Below are 16,418 nucleotides of genomic sequence, written 5' to 3' on the forward strand. Positions count from 1 at the left end.
TCCATGATTTCCTGTAAGAAGGCCAGAGTGGGTCAGACCAACGATCCATCTAGCCCAGTGGAGTGTACTGAACCAGGAAATTTGGAGTGATCGATCCACCCTCATCTTCCACTCCTGGTCTCTGTGGAGTCAGAGATTTAGGGCTTGCCTCAAGCAGGGGATTGCATCACTGACCAACTTCACTAATAGCTCCTGCTGGACCTAGTCTCTATGAACTCATCTCATTCTCTGTGGAAGCCAGTGATACTTTTCGCCCTCACAACACACCATGGCAGGGAGTTCGGCACCTTCATTTCGTCAGGTGGGTCCCCCGCCCCTTTACTGTATTGGGGGAAAGGGTGAATAACACTTCGCTCTTCACTTTAGCCACATCATTCATGGTTTTATAGACCTCTCTCACAGTGGTCCTCAACCTTTTTATTTACCGGGGGTCCCTACAAATAAATACACGGCCCTGCGGATCCCCAACCAGAGGTGAAGCAGGGACGGGGCCACACGGGGTCACCTGCTGCCCCCCCAACATTCTGCCTCTCATTTTGCCATGCTCCCTGAAATGCTAACGTGGCGGGGCGGAGCAGTGGCATGTCTCCTTGGCTAGCTGCTGCCCGCTCGTGGGGTCAGTGGCTGTGAGGCAACCCTTCCTGGTGGCAGGGGGAGAGCTCTCTGCTGCAGTAATACTGCCATTTTTGTTGTGCCCCTCCTCCCCCTCACAAACCAGGCAGGCAGGCTTGGTGGCCCGCTGAGGTGAGTCAGAGGTGGGTCAAGCCCAGGTTTCTCTTGGCAGACGGCTGGTTGAGAACCGGTGCTGTATCGTGTCCCTTCTTAGTCATCTCCAGTCTAAACTGACCAGCCCTAACCTCTGTAGTCTTGTCTCATACTTCGGAAGTCTGCTATTTACCCCTTTCTATTGTAAAAACTGACTGTTTATTCCTACCCTTTGTTTCCTATCTGCTAACCAGTTACTGATCCATGAGAGGGCTCCAGACGTCTGGAGTAGCTCATGATGAACACCCTTAACATGGAGCCACAGACAGCCCCCTTGGGAACCCTGAATCTATCTTGCCACCCAGATGAGCCTGCCTTTGTGACAGATGGTCCCTTGCACCAAAAACCATAACAATAGTCTGGTCACTCGGACCGGTCACTCAGCCAGGTCAATTGCACCTCAGATCTCAAACTGAAGACAACGTGCGTCGCCAATCCTATAATAAACTAACTAAATCCTATAATAAACTAGCTAAATCTTGCTGAAGTGCCGCCTCTCTCAGTGCCCTCTGTAATGTTTCTCTCAGTTTGTCACTTCGGCCAGGACACCTGGTGGGGGTGAGGCTGGCTGCGGGGCTCTTGGCACTGAAAAGCCGGGGCTGGCCAGGGGAGTGCATCCCGGCCCCAGGCAGGCAGGAGGAGGGGCCTGACCAGAGGGGCGGAGCTGTGTGAGCACGTATGCAGATATCTGTACGAGCAGAGCACTGTGGGAGTGGGAGCAGGCTGCCGAGCAGGGCCCAAATTTGGCACCCAGGGCTGGGTGTGGAGAAGGGTGGGGCCCTGCGGCCATGTCCGGGCAGCTCGCGGCAGTGGGGGCCGGTGTGGGTGGGGCCGTCAGTCAGGGCGTGGCAGGCCCCACCATGGGTTGAGAGTGTGGGGCGAGCGAGGGCAGGCGGCAGTTGGGCATTGAAAGCTCCTACTTACGTGGTAGTGGAGATACCATGATCATGAAGACAGGTTTCAGAGGAACAGCTGTGTTAGTCTGTATTCGCAAAAAGAAAAGGAGTACTTGTGGCACCTTAGAGACTAACCAATTTATTTGAGCATGAGCTTTCGTGAGCTACAAGGTAGTTTTCTTGGTTTGAAGCTCATCTATTGCACTGTGGGTGTGCTGACCCCTGTGATTTCCCCAAATGTGGGAAACTCAACTGTATAATTTGTGGTAGTGGGGGACTGCCTTCACACTCTTCCTTAGTGTTTGGTCAAAACCAGAAAAATCTCAGTGAGTGCTGTTTGGAGCAATCTGTGTTTATACTTACCCCCCCCCCGAAGCTGTTCCTTCCCTGTTACTGTGGGGTTTTCCCCATTTCTTTATGACTACAGGTTGCTGAAGAGAATGTTTTCTGTTATAGCACATTCTACTCCTTGGGCAGTGTATTCTGAAGCCTGAATGAAGCAGGTCAGCTCAGTGTAGAGTAGCTATTGCCCTCTCGGTCAGTGTTACAATTTACAACCACCTCTGACTATTCCATGAACTCCACACTCGGCAATGACTTGTCATAGCTGGTGATCACAGTTCTTGCTGCTTTTCAGCCGCTAGTAGCGAAGCTATGCCTGTTCCAAAGTGGGTGGATAGTTTTTGTGGGGGAAAGGTAGCAGGTTCCCTAGCAGCAGCTCCAATCCCCAAATACCAGCTGCATTCAGAGAGGGATTTTCTTTGTCATGTCTAAGCACCGCAGACAATAAAAAACTGGCATTCCCATGCTGCGTTACGCACTAAGAGGTTGTTACTTTCCTTTTGCTGTTTCACTTCACTACACCAGGTAAAATTTAATCCCCTGTAAAAAGCAGCTCAGTGACATTAATGGGCGTTTTTGCCCTCGAACATTTGTGAGAAAACTGCTAATTGTCTCCCCAGGAGTTTCCTTTTGTAAAGTCCAGGTTATTAAATCCCTTGAGCTGTGATGCCAAACTCTGAAGACGTTTGAGAATCTGTATTTATTTTATACTAGAAAATGCTGCTAAAATATGTCTAACAATGCAGGTTTTTATAAATGGCCGTACTCATTACAACTTCCATTTGGGCTGCTAAATACACAGACGTTTGTCTATCTCAGTGGTTCTCAAACTGTGGGTCAGGACCCCAATGTGGGTCACAACCCTGTTTTAATGGGGTCACCAGGGCTGTCATTAGACTTGCAGGGGTCCTGGGCTGAAGCCTGAGCCGCACTGCCTGGCGCTGAATTTGAAGCCCGAGGGCTTCAGCCCTGGGTGGCAGGGCTCAGGTTACAGGCCCCCTGCCTGGGGCTGCAGCCCTTGAACTTCAGCTTTGGCGCCCCGCCTGGGGTGATAGGGCTTGGGCTTTGGGTGGTGGGGGCTAAGGTGTGCTCAGTCTTCAGTCCCCCCTCCTGGGGTTGAATAATAATTTTTCTTGTCAGAAGGGGGTCATAGTGCAATGAAGTTTGAGAACCCCTGGCTATCTACTTGCCCTTTAAAATATATTTAACTATAAAAGCATTTTGACAGTTTTTTGTCATAACAAAGAAACAAGGTTCTTGACTCAACAGACTTAAACATTTTCTTTCTACCAATGTGTGAGGGGAAAAAATCTGATAAAAGGCTGTAAATACAAAAAAGTACAATCCAACGCCATCCCCCCAAGTAAGATACCATAGAAGCCACTGTGAGTCTTGTTCTTACATTAAGCATTTTTGTAGCATAAAAACAGTAAATAATAGCCTGTGGAACTCTTTGCCAGAGGATGTTGTGAAGGCCAAGGCTATAACAGGGTTCAAACAAGAACTAGATAAATTCATGGAGGATAGGTCCATCAATGGCTAGTAGCCAGGATGGGGGGGGATGCTGTCCCTAGCCTTTGTTTGCCAGAAGCTGGGAATGGGCGACGGGATGGATCACTTGATGATTCCCTGTTCTGTTCATTCCCTCTGTGGCACCTGGCATTGGCTGCTGTCGGAAGACAGGACACTGGGCTAGATGGCCTTTGGTCTGACCCAGTATAGCCGTTCTTATGTTCTTATAATCTGTACACCCACACGAGCAAATAGCCCCTGAGTGTGAAAAGAGCTGCTTTTTTCTGAATGTGGGGGACAGGGGATGTTGGGGTCCTTGGTTACAGGAGCTGTTCTGGTGGACATGGCAACCTCTGCAGTTCAAGTGCATCAAAGTGAAGTCAGCACAACTGCTGTTTCCCAAGAATTTCTCAATCATAAATTGCAGCGCGCAGATGTCAGATAGCTGCATTTCCGTCTGATCCCACCTTTAATCTCATTTTGACCTAACCAGTTTTCAAACAATACGTCTGACAAACAGCTTGAAGTTTAAGTGAAATTCACTTTTCTGTATGGGAAAAAACCCTAATTCTTTAGAATTTGCATAAATCCCCATCCCCAAAAAACTAACAAATTTGTTAAATTAAAAACATTTGTTCCAATGGCTTATAAAAACCAACCATTTAACTCACGGCTGTTATGAATTATTGTATAGTCATCAAATAAAAATTGTACCTACTTTTTACAATAATTTGCCTCACTGAAATGAGGCGTCCAAAAATTACATATAAACTCATAAAGGTTCAGGGGTGGAGCAGTGAGCACCCCTGGCCCATTGGAAAGTTGTTGCCTGTAGCTCCAGCCCCGGAGTCGGTGCCTAGACAAGGAGCCGCATGTTAACTTCTGAAGAGCCGCCTATGGCTCCAGAGCCCCAGGGTGGCCGCCCCAGGGTGGCCGCCCCTGGCCTAGCAGGAGAAGAACTAGGAGTGCAGCACCCCCTGGATTGCAGTGGTTTCCACTATATACAGGGTTTACAATTCAATTCAATGGTTCTCATCACCCCTTACTATAAAAATTGTTTCACCAGCACCCCTGATTACCAGGGGAGGAAGGACTTGTGCACAGAGTAAGCTGACTTTTGGGGGGAAACTAGGGGTTCTTCTAAATAATTTCATTTTAGGGCTCCATGTTTTGTGCAGCCCAATCCCCTGAAGAGTAGCTGAACAGAAATTGGCACATCTTTCAATGGACACCAAAATGCTCAAAGAAAGGCTTTTCAATGCACAATGCATTGTGGGTTTGCAGATGAGCTGGTACTCCCAACCTGAGAAGGGAAGAGAATCTCAGCAAGGTCCCAGTCCACAAGCCTGTCTGTGCCCTGCTCCCAGACCCGCTCCAGCCCTCCCTTCTGCTGTGAGCTGTGCGGAGAAGTGCTGGGCGGGAGCTGCTTCTGGTCTCTCGGCAGCTGCCCTGGGGATGGTTGGCTCTGCTGCTTCGTGTACAGGCAGCAACATAGGTGCCTAAGGAACTTTTCCTGCAAAACTGTGGGTGCCGAGTTAAATTAGACGTCTACAAAGTTCAGCAGCAGCTGAGTAGGGGTTTTGGGAATCCCAGTGGGGCCTGATTCTGGGATTTAGGTGCCTAAGGTGATGATTTGGTGCATAAGTCCTTTTGTGAATCTAGCCCCAAGTGATCAAAGAACCAGGGTCAAGGATGCACTGTGCCCAGGGGATAGTTGTGGGTAATGAATATGTTGTAGCCAAGGAAATGACTGAAATGTGTTTGTTTGTGTGCTGATTTTATTAGGAATTGATACTACGGGTGGATGTTACATAATTTGTGGGTTGCGCTGTACCTCAATGACCTTTTTCAGCTGAGTTCTACCCCAAAAAATTGATTGAATGAACAAATAACGTAGGGAATACATAACTACTTGATTTAAAGAAACAGTAAACTAAGAACACAGTGCAAACCTGAGGCCAGTGGAACTGTGGCATGGCCAAACTGAAGGCTCAGAAACTCCTGTAGGTGATGTGTTTGAAGGGGTTCTCCTTCTCAATATTAGTAGGGTGACCAGATAGCAAGGGTGAAAAATCGGGACAGGGGGTGGGGGATAATAGGTACCTATATAAGACAAAGCCCAAATATCAGGACTGCCCCTATAAAATCAGGACATCTGGTCACCACATCCTGGTAGGTGGATTGTTCTGGAAGGAGTTGTAAAGCTTGAATGAAATGGTTGTCCCTGTCTGGTGTGTTCCCTATAGTCTGCTGGACATTGCAAGGTTGGGGAGCAGTGCTTGACCTTTGTCACAAAAGGTGCTCCAACCGTGCTGTGTGAGTCTGCATCATGTCCCTTTCCAAGGCCATGCACTCTACTTTGATGCTTTGTGATTGCACCAGGAAACCTTCCCTCCAAACTTCTGCCTTCGAGGCCCTCTGTTGGGATGCAGTCACTAGTTCCTGGAACATTTCCTCTCTTGTCTTTTTTTTCCAGCCTCTCTGCAGGTGCTAACTTCCCTCTTTGCACAGGCCGTGGTGTTAAAGGTGCTAAAGGAAACCAGAAAAAACACAAGGCCTTACTGTCCCCAGTTCTAGTCTCCATGCCAACAATGATACAATGTTTCTTTTCCGACCATTTTGGAAGGCCATTCCTATCTTCTCTTCCCACCCTGGGGTTCGCTTCCAGGTGGTAAGACATTTTCTAAATTACTTCCCCTTGTATAGGACTCCTGTCAAAATGGTGGGTGGGTGGCCATGGTGTACTTAGATGAGTGTTGGCTGTGGGGTGGGTGAGTGGCTGTGGAGGTTTTGGGGGGTAGAGGGGGCTGTTGGGTCGGTGAGGGGCTGCAGGGCGGAGGTTAGTAATTGCCAGTACACCCCTGCAGGCTGCCCTTATGTTGGAGGATATTACACTTGGGCCACTTCACAAGAGACATAGCAGAGTCTTGTTCAAAAAGGGCGCTGGGCAAACCACAAAGATATGCAGCCTTGCTATTTACCAGGAGGATTCCTCCAGCTGATGCAGGGGTGAAAGGGAGACATGGGGAGTCCTAAGAGAAATCAAGTGTGTCAGAAATCAAGGCCAGCAGCAGAGCAAGTCTCTGGGCAACTTCATGTACGCAGCTGGCTTATAGTAGGCTGCCTGATTGCTACACCGCCTGGCTGGAGGGAAGAAGCTCCAAAACTCGTCTCTCTCACCAGAAGAAGTTGGTCCAACAAAAGATATGACCTCACCCTCTTGCCTCTCTAATATTCTGGGACGAACAGGGCCACAATAACACTGCATACAGTAGTGCTGGGAGCGTCATTCTGAAATGCCTCTTGCTCTCTGGAAGTTAATTTCACAGCCCGAAATGCCTGAAGCGCAGGGGCCCTGTTCTACACCACACCCACAACGTGGGGATGCAGTTCAGCCCCGTGCAGAGGCTGACGGCTGCAAGGGCACCCTGCCGGCGACCTTCCCCTTGGCCAGGCCGAACCCAACCAGCTGCTGGCACGCGACACAGGGAAAGACACCGCTTTCCAGCTTTCACTGTAAATACACGAAGGTGTTTGTAATGTGACCCCCCTGCTCCAGGAGACAGCAACGAGTCCAGGCTGGGGGTGGAAGTGGGGTGGCCAGTGACTCACGGGGGCACATGCTGAGTGGGGGAGGGGTTCTCTGCAGTGGGAATCACTGTCCCCTCTTTTCCATTATCCCTGATTATTTGGGTCCTACAGGCAGGGTCAGGGCCTTATTTCCCCATCCCTCCCCGGTTGCCCCTCGCCTGCAGGCCCGGGGCCCGGACAGAGGGGGAAACCCTGCCAGGGCTGTCAGCACCACGTGTAGCTGGGCAGGTAGACCGCGCCGCCCTAGAAGGACTACATCTCCCAGGGCGCACCGCGCGTGGAGGCCCCGCACCGCTCTGAGTGACGGGCCCGCGGCATGCTGGGAGTTGTAGTTCCCAATAGGTGCACCGGCCCGGCGCCCCTTCGGCATGCTGGGAGATGGAGTTCCCTGTACACGCACAGCATGCTGGGGCTTGTGGTTCCGAGGCCGCGTTTCCCGGTAGGCACTGCGGCACGCCGGCGCGCGGAGTTTAAATCGGCGGCGGTTGCGGGGGGCCCGCCGTGCCCAGCTGCTGATTGGACGCGGTACCGCTGGGCCCACGGAGCCCTTCGTGCCTCCCCTTGGTCCAGCGGCCCCGAGGACCCCCCCGGCGCTATGGACTCCGCGGTCTGCAGCCGCCTCCAGCCCGGCCGGCTTATTAAGATTCAGCGGAGCAACGGTGAGTGCGGGGGCAGCGCGCGCGCGTGTGGCGGGAGGGGGGGGGGGTTCTCTGACAGGATTGACCCCCGCCGCCTTCCGTACCGCCCGCTGGGTGGAGGGGCCCGCTCAGCGGGCGGGGGCGGGCTGGGTCCTTGCAGCACCGTTACATCGCTGCCTCCCGTTTGCTTTGTGATCCGCGCTTCCCCCGGGTCCCTGTCCCCGGTGCTCCGTCCCGGGCAGGGCCTGTCCCGTTCCGTCGTTGCGCCCTCGGCCTTCTCCCTGGGCGCGGGGCTTTGCCTGCAGCCGTCTTGGCTTCCAGCCCCTCTCTCCCGCTTGCCCAGCTCCTGCTGCTGACTTCTAACCCTGGCCTCCCAAAAGCCTTTGCAGCCCCGCCCCGCCGGGTGTCCTCTGCGAGCTCGGTAACGGGGGTGCACTCTGGGCTGCTCCCCAAGTCCTCGCTGAAAGTTGGCACTCGAGCCGGCCCCGGGCCAGGTCCCCGCTCCAGGGGCCTGACTGGGAACCACTGGTCGCTAGAGGACGACCCATGAGGGTGGTTTTCCAGCCTTGCCCTAGGTTCATCTGGGATCTATTTCCCCAGTTTGCTTAGGAGACGGTCACATAAGACGGTATCAAAAGCCGTACTAAAGTTGAGAGAGATCCTGTCTACTGCTTCCTCCTATCCACAAGGCTTGTTACTCTCCTAAAGGAGGATATTCGCTTGGTTTGACTTGATTTTTTTTTTCTTGCCAAATCTGTACTGACTGTTACTTATTACCTTATCTTCTAGCTGCTCACAAATTCATTGTTTGCTCCATTTTCTTTCCAGGTACCGAAGTTAAGATGACTGATCTAAGTCCTCTTTTTATAGATGGGTACTATATTTGCCCTTTTCCAGAGCTTTGGGATCTCTCTCTTCCTCCACAAATTCTCAAAGATAATTGTTAATGGCTCAGGGATCTTTTCAGCCAGTTCCTTAAAATATTCTAGGGTGTATTTTGTCAGGGCCCGCTGACTTGAAGATATCTAACTTGTCTAAGTAAGGCCTGGTCTAGAATAGAAAACTAGGTCAGAGTAACTACATCTCTATGGGGTGTGAAAAATCCACACCCCTGAGCAGCATAGTTACACCAACCAAAGTCCTGTTGTAGATGGCGCTAGGTCAACTGAAGAATTCTTCTGTTGCCGTAGCTACTGCCTCTCGGAGAGGTAGATTACCTATGTCAACAGGAGAATCCTCCTGTTGCCATAGGTAGTGTCTATGCGGTAGCATTTTAAGTGTAGACATACCTTAATTCTTAACATGTTCTTCACCTATTTTAATCTTCGCTCCTAATCCATGTACACTAATGTTCACTATGTTAGTCGTACGATCACTGCTAATCTTTCTGGTGAAGACTGAAACAAAAAAGACATTTAATAATTTGGTCATTGCTGCATTTTCTGTTGTTGTCGTCTTTCCTTCCTTATTGCGTAACGGGCCTACTCTGGCCTTGGTATCTTGCTTCTAGCTTATTTGTAAAATGTTTTCTTGTCACCCTGTATGTCCCTAGCTAGTTTAATCTCATTTTTGTGCCCTGTCTTTTCTAACTTTGTCCCTTCATGCTTGTGCTTTTTGTTTTGTTTTATATTAATCCTTTGAAATTTGATCTCCTTTCTAGGGATGTAAAAGGTTAACTGGTTATCCGTTAACTCTGGTGGCCCCATGTGGGGTCAGAGGGAGCGGCCCCAACCACAGCTGTGCTGCTTCTGCTGGGGTCCCTCAGGCTCAGCCGGGGGAGGAGCCTGGCCCTGGCTGGATTGGCCTCAGCCCCCACTGTTTCCCCACAACTACCACAGTTAGCGGTTAACCAGTTAAACAAAATCATTTAAATCGTTTAACCGGTTAACTTTTTTAACTGATATTTACATCCTTACTACTTTCTTCTACCTTTGACTCTTTGCGTTTCAGACCATTAATGCCAATCTATCACACTTCCTGTCTTTCCAATGCATTCAGACAGTTTGTTTTTGTGTCCTTAATAATGTCTATTTAAAACTGCCAACTCTCCTGAGCTTTTTTCTCCTAAGATTGGCTTCCCATGGGACCTTACATACTAGTTCTCGGAGTTTGCTAAAGTCTGCCTTCTTGAAGTCCATTGTCTTTATTCCGCTGTTTCTCCTTCTACCATTCCTCAGCACTCCCCACCTCTGGGAAGCAGCCTCTCTATTGGGGGTGAGGGCTCAGGAGGAGAGCCCCCATCCACCTTGGACCTCTGGGTTGCAGCTGGGACAAGTCCCTTTCTCCCCTGTCCTGTCATCACTGGGTATGCAGTGAAACTGTAAGAGCTCCATGCTCAAATGGGGCTGTCATATTCACTATGGATGTGTGCACACCCCCTTCCCCCAATGTGTGCTTTTTCCCTCTGAGGCATCTGATACTGGCCAGTATTGGAAGACCGGATACTGGGCTACATGGATCATTGGTCTGACCCAGTATGGTTATTCTTATATTCTCACTCTTGCCTTTGGTTGCCTCTGTTGGACTCACTGCTTGTGATCCCCTAGGGGACTGGTCTTCTTACAGACTTGGCTTTTTTTCCTTTCCGTTATTGATGAAATCTTTCCAATGACACAAGGCATATATGAGACTCTGTCCTTTCCAAAGGACATTGAAAATGAAAGGATGCTGTAAACATGTTGTTTAGTAGACTTCAGTGCTATTTAAAAAGTGGTTTCTGGTTCTAAACAGACCCTTGAACTCCCCCAGGCTATCTTTGTGTGTGTGTTTTCTTTTTTATGGGACTGTTTTTTCCACTTTAAAAAAAAAAAAAATTCTTTCCCCTGGTTGCTGTGTAGGAAAACCCCGTATAAATGGGAAAACACCTACTAAGTGCTGCCAAAATAAGCTAAGTAAGCCAGAAGTCTTTCAGTGTTCGGGCTCTATAGCACATAACACCTTTTCTGGCAGGGATGTGGTCTTTAAGCTGCTATTGTCCCTTTGCTGGGGCATTAATTTCCTTTGGGCAGCTGGGCCCTCAAGGGTGTTGGTACTCTTAGGAAATTGTTGGCTGACAGCAGAGTTAACAGCTTCATTGCTTTTTTGTGTCTTGAATGTTTATCCAATATTTATAGTATGAAGGCCATTCCCAGATTTTAACAATGGCTCATAGCTTTGGATACAGAATACTGGCAAATTTCTCTCTGAAAAGCTATTCTTCCAATCTTGAATTGGTATTACAGAGATGAATATGAGGATTTGTTCTCTTCAGCAAAAGTTAATTGTGTTGTGTTGAATGACTTGATGAAATGTGAATTTATCTTTAATCCTTAGGCTTAATTCACAGTGCAATTATAAAGACTGTAAATGTTGAAAGGCTGTCTGTCTCGGTAGAATGGTCCGAAGGGGAATCAACCAAAGGAAAAGAGGTGAGTGTGAGAGGTGTCCCCAGGCTCACTCTATCTGGAGTAAAGCAGCATCTTTGAATTGCATAGTTATAAAGCATGGGGCTGAAATCCATGACTCTCTTAAATAAAGATCCTTTGGGCTTAAAGCCAGTTTTCTTACATGTGTTTCATAGAATTCCATGGCTCATTAAACTGAGGGTTAAAAATATAATATTTCTTTCACCTAGGACAAGGAGAACAGCTTGGGCAGTTCACTTTTTGTTTGTGGTATGTTCTAACTCTTCAGATTCAAATGCATAAAAGTTGTAATATTTGGTTTGGAAATGCTGCAGATGAAGGTTTATCTGTTAATTTTCTTTGGAACGTAATGTAAGATTTTATTGGCCTTACAAAAACTAAGTCTGTTTTTACAAATCCTTAATTTTGGGCCGTGTTTGACTTTGGCTCTTTAGTTGGAATACAGTGGTCTAGTTTACAGAAATAAGCGATAAGGGGTTTTCACAGTTTTCCTAACCTCAAACTAATCACAAATAATAATTGCAATAGTATTGCTGACATACACTGCCTCTGAGGGCAATGTTTTTTTATTTTTTTTCTAGTAAGAATAGTTGATTCAGAATAAAACTAAATGCATATGTATTTATATACATACATTTGTTTTACGACTCATAAGTGATGAGTTATGACTTCTTCATTAGTGTCGTACTGTCATGCTCTTAACAAAGGCCTGACTTACTCAACCTTGGCAGCTCTCTATTGGTGTTCAGCACCTTTAATGATCTCTCAAAAATTTTCTGGAAGAATTTCCTAACATATGGCAAAATGTGAGATTAGTTGGATACTTTGGACATCCCCTACCCACTTATGCATTAAAACCATACTTAGAATATCTCCATTGTCTTTGACAGACAAGCTGAGAAAGAACTGGAGGTATTTCTAATATTCTGCCGGACATCTTCCCGCTCCATTGGCTGTAGAAAAGGGTTTTCCTTGTTTCCCGTTTGTTTTGGAATCTGACTTTGTAAATCTCCTCCCAGCTTGCACAATTTACCACATTCCTTTTTTTAGTTCTGCTTATTTTATTTTCACTCAGGGAAACTTTTGCTTTTCCTGAAACTTAGTGGATGTTTGTACTGAGGAGCTTGCTCACGAGATCCCAGATGTCTTTGCAACAGATGGGGAATTAGCCGTGAGGTTTGGGCCAGAGTCCAACTACTAATTGCATTGTCTGAGACTTGAAACTCTTATCAGATCTAGGCTAGTCAGAAGTCTAAATATGTACCGGCAGGTAGAGAAAGATTTGAAAGATGAGGTGGCGCTCTGACATTGAAGCTGGGTATGCTATGTCATGCATAATCACCATTAATAGATGTTTTGCAGGCAAATTAGTTTGAACTCTACCAGTGCAAACCCATGAGCATAAGATCAATGAGGTTGCACAGGTATCATGGGGGCCTAGGTTTTTTGACTTGCAGAACCTCCAAAGTGATCTGCTATCGTAATGGGAAGAAACCATGACTGTCAGAGCCCAGGTGAGTTGGAGGGACTGGCATTTACCAAGGTCTGTCTTAGAAGTGAGTAAACTTGATGATTGTCCTGGGTTTCCATAATACTTGGAGACAATCACATATCTAGAAATCTGTTTTTTAAAAATCTGGTGAATACTTTCTCTTTTGTATGAGAACAGTTAATATTGTGTATTTGCTCATTTTACAGAGGATTAAATGACATAGTTGTTTTCACTTAAAGCCTCTAAAAGGTTAATATTTAATATATAAACTTACTTGTGCAGAATAGGTACTATTTCAATATCAAAGGCAGCTTAGTTTCGGTGGAGGATGAAGTGATAATTATACAACTATGTGGCATACAAACTCAGTGTTTTATAAGGTTATCTTTACCCAGTAAAAATAAGGGGGAGAGACTCAGTTTGTGCCTAAGTTTTCTCCTTCACAGCCCAACTCCTCACTGCCCCCCTCCTCTCCCACAGACACTTGTGACATCACACTTTTTCCAGAGCTGCAGAATGTTGTAGATAAAGGATTATGACTTCACTACAGGGTAAAGCAGGAGTTTGGCGGTTGAGGTGAAATCACTTATTTACTCCCACTTGCAAATAGCAGGAGGGTGAATATGGGGAAAATGCAGATGAATTTAATTGTTTTGGTTTAAATGTTGAATGCTTCATTTACCTCCGTGTGAGTAGCTTTTTAATATAATTATTTCAACAAGCACAACTATATTGTAAACTCGTAATGCTCTCCTAGAGCAGAAATCATGAAGTGATTGAGAGCTTTACTAAGATTAGCCCCAAGAGATTAAAACGGTGACAAATGTGCTTTGCTAGTGTTTTCAGAAGTGCCCAATGGCTCCTGCGAAACTGAGTGGTGGTTGGCAGACGCTGGTAGATGGTCTCGCTAGCAGATTTCTATTATAGTCCGATTAGACTGCTCAAGTGGAATTTAAAATACTACATTACTAATCAAGACAACCCTAATTTTCCACATCAAACAAATGAATGGCTTATATTTGGTTGTCTTTATTTAAGGTTTATGTCAAGCTATTTGTCTTACATTGGAGTTAGTAGACAATTTCTGTTCTATGTAAATCTTGTCTTTGCCTTTGTAGATTGAGATTGAAGATGTGGTAACAATAAATCCAGAGATTTTAGAAGAAATTCCTTCTGCTTCTGATGTGAAAGAGAACCTGCCTCTGCAGGAGAATGTAACTATACCGGTATGTAATCCTTAAACTCTTCAGACTCTTGTTATGGTACTAAAATTCAAACCGCAGCATGTCAGAACATTAAATAAGTACAGATTATTTTTAAAACTGCTTTGCTTTGATTCTTTCACTTACTTTCCATTTTAAACTTTGAGGTCTCTGGGTATGCATGTTTTGTTCCATATGGATTTTTTTGGGGCTTCCTGTACTGCTTTCTATAAAAGAACAGGCACATCCTTGTATTTGTTACCATATCTTAATTGTATAATGCAAAAAGCATGGTAGATGCTTCAGATACTTACTATAGTGGCTTTTTACCTCTTTCTAGAAACAAAAACGTAGAACAACGCTTTCAAAAATTCCTGCTCCAAGAGAAGGTAAAAATGACTCTTAATTCTTGTCTATAGTCATAAGACAAAAATAAATTATGCTGGAGATTTACTCTAATTTAGGCAACACAACACTACAAAATGTATTAGTTAAGCAATTGTACTTTATGCTGGTTCCTTATTGAAATCTGAGTTTTAAATCATTAGTTCTAAGGCATTCTGAGGCTTTTCTGGGTCTTGGAGGGTTCCTACCTTGGGTACCCTAATACAGGCCTACTGCCAGCAGGCTGCTTTTGTGCATCTATGAGCTGGCAAGCTGGTAATTGTAATTTGCCTTTTATCACAACAGTGTTTTTCTTTTTCCCTCTTCCAAGTTGTATAGTTCTACAGGCTTCAGGGGAATTCTTACTACAGCTAATACTAGTAAATTCTACTTTGCAAATTCCATAATCCATTGGAAAGTGAGTGCGTAGAGAGGCTCCGGAATAGGGTCAATGGTTCTTGTGTCAACAGAATAAAATGTTTTGAACAAAGCTAGTTGAGGATTGGCATGTTGCAAGGGAAAGTGGGGTCCATAAGAGGTTATTCTTCCTGGGCTGGAAGGTATGGGGCTAGCTGGGAAATACACCAGACCCTCGCTAGCACGAGCATCTATATAGCGCGAATTCACACATAATACAGTCGCAGCCATGGATCCCAAATTTAATTACTTTAATTGCAATTCGTTTTAACACAATCCCCGCTATAACGCGGTACCACACATGGATCCCAAATCCCGCATTCTAGCGACGGTCCGGTGTAGTTCCCTTCCCATATCTAACTTTAACTTTCAGATTTTAGTTGACTAATTTATTTCTTGGGGCTTTTTGTTAGTTTGGGGAGGAAAGATTACTAAAGTGTGTACAGTTTGCCACCTCAGTGCTCGTGGTCACAAGCAATGTTCCCTCTAATTTTTGACAGGCCGTGTGTGAAAAAAATTTCTTCTGTGCAAATTTGTGTGTGTGTTTTGCCGTGTACATGGAGTTTAGGATCTGTGTGCACGCGCACAGCTTAGAGGGAACAGTGGTCACAAGTGTGACTAGCTTTCCATAGAATTCTAAGTTACGAATTAGCATCCTATGCTAGCTATGTTCTCCTTGCCCCCTGCCATGTTGGCTCTGCCTTCCTTCCCTCCAAAAGTGCAGCAAGCCTCTTGCTTGCTACCATTTGTCCTGTCCAGTACAGGAGTGCTAAGCTTTGGAACAGGAGGCTTTCACCCCAGCTGCTACTGGCTTTCTGAGCTCTCTCTCTTGGCTCTCTGTGTGACCTTGGAGATGGAAGGCAATACAAATCTTGTTGCAGGGAGTGGCAGATCTGACAGGAACCCAGGCATCCCAAACTGTCACTAATCCAGGGAACTCTCCATAAAACGGGTAGACTGGAAATTGTACTAGGAGTTATTGCCTCTAGGCTGGTCACTCCCTGGAAGTGAATGGCTAGCTGACCAATCAAGTGCTCTTAACCCAGCCAGTTACTGACAGATGGGCAGTGCCCTCCCTAGAGGTACTCTGACGCATACAATATAAGTGAAAATTTGCAGTGCATGTTGCCTGGCTATTGTCCCAGTGTTTTAGTGCAGTGGTTCTCAACCATGTACTTAGAGCTCTTCCAGGGGTACATCCACTCATCTAGATATTTGCCTAGTTTTACAACAGGCTACATTAAAAAAAAGCACTAGTGAAGTCAGTACAAACTAAAATTTCATACAGACACTGACTTATTTATATTCCTCTATATACTAGATGCTGAAATGTAAATATGATATTTATATTTCATTTGATTTATTTTATAAATATGATAAAAATGAGAACAAGCAATTTTTCAGCAATAGTGTGCTGTGATACTTTTTTGTATTTTTGTCTGATTTTTGTAAGCAAGTAGTGTTTTAAGTGAGGTGAAACTTGGAGGGGTACGTAGGACAAATCAGACTTCTGAAAGGGTTATAGTAGTCTGGAAAGGTTGAGAACCACTGTCCTGGTGCATAAAGAAAGACCAGTTCTGAATCCAGCAAGAAAGCAAAGTAGTGTGTGTTCTCTTTTGCAAAACATCTATGCTACAGTAGCAGGGACCAATATCCTCCTATTTTGAGCCCTGCATTAAACTGATTAGAAAGCTCAACACTTTCAGGTCCTGCAAACCTCTTTGGCTGAGCACATAAAAGGAAGCAAAGTCCCCATCAGTGTGTAACGTGTACTA

At 46.2% G+C, this 16,418-nt stretch overlaps 1 protein-coding gene and 1 non-coding gene across 9 annotated transcripts in view; both read left to right on the plus strand.

Moving 5' to 3' along the window:
- The window catches only part of KIF2C (kinesin family member 2C), a 69,114-nt gene that overhangs the window by 12,433 nt on the left and 40,263 nt on the right, over positions 1-16,418 (plus strand). For 2 of the 8 annotated variants that reach the window (XM_073357925.1, XM_073357924.1), the window contains exons 1-4: positions 7,571-7,765; positions 11,057-11,151; positions 13,759-13,866; positions 14,183-14,231. In XM_073357925.1, the coding sequence (XP_073214026.1) occupies positions 7,702-7,765; positions 11,057-11,151; positions 13,759-13,866; positions 14,183-14,231 (316 nt within the window). In that variant the 5' untranslated portion in view covers positions 7,571-7,701. Of the gene's footprint in view, positions 1-7,570; positions 7,766-8,142; positions 8,166-10,480; positions 10,636-11,056; positions 11,152-11,371; positions 11,398-11,737; positions 12,705-13,197; positions 13,217-13,758; positions 13,867-14,182; positions 14,232-16,418 lie in introns of those variants that run through there. The other 6 variants (XM_073357930.1, XM_073357928.1, XM_073357929.1 and 3 more) reach the window with 6 other exon arrangements.
- LOC140916660 (U1 spliceosomal RNA) lies at positions 1,797-1,959 on the plus strand. The gene has a single exon (XR_012160577.1). It is a non-coding gene; the product is annotated as a U1 spliceosomal RNA (small nuclear RNA).

The sequence above is a fragment of the Lepidochelys kempii genome, chromosome 8, assembly GCF_965140265.1.
Source record: "Lepidochelys kempii isolate rLepKem1 chromosome 8, rLepKem1.hap2, whole genome shotgun sequence".
In the NCBI taxonomy this organism is placed as follows: domain Eukaryota; kingdom Metazoa; phylum Chordata; order Testudines; family Cheloniidae; genus Lepidochelys; species Lepidochelys kempii.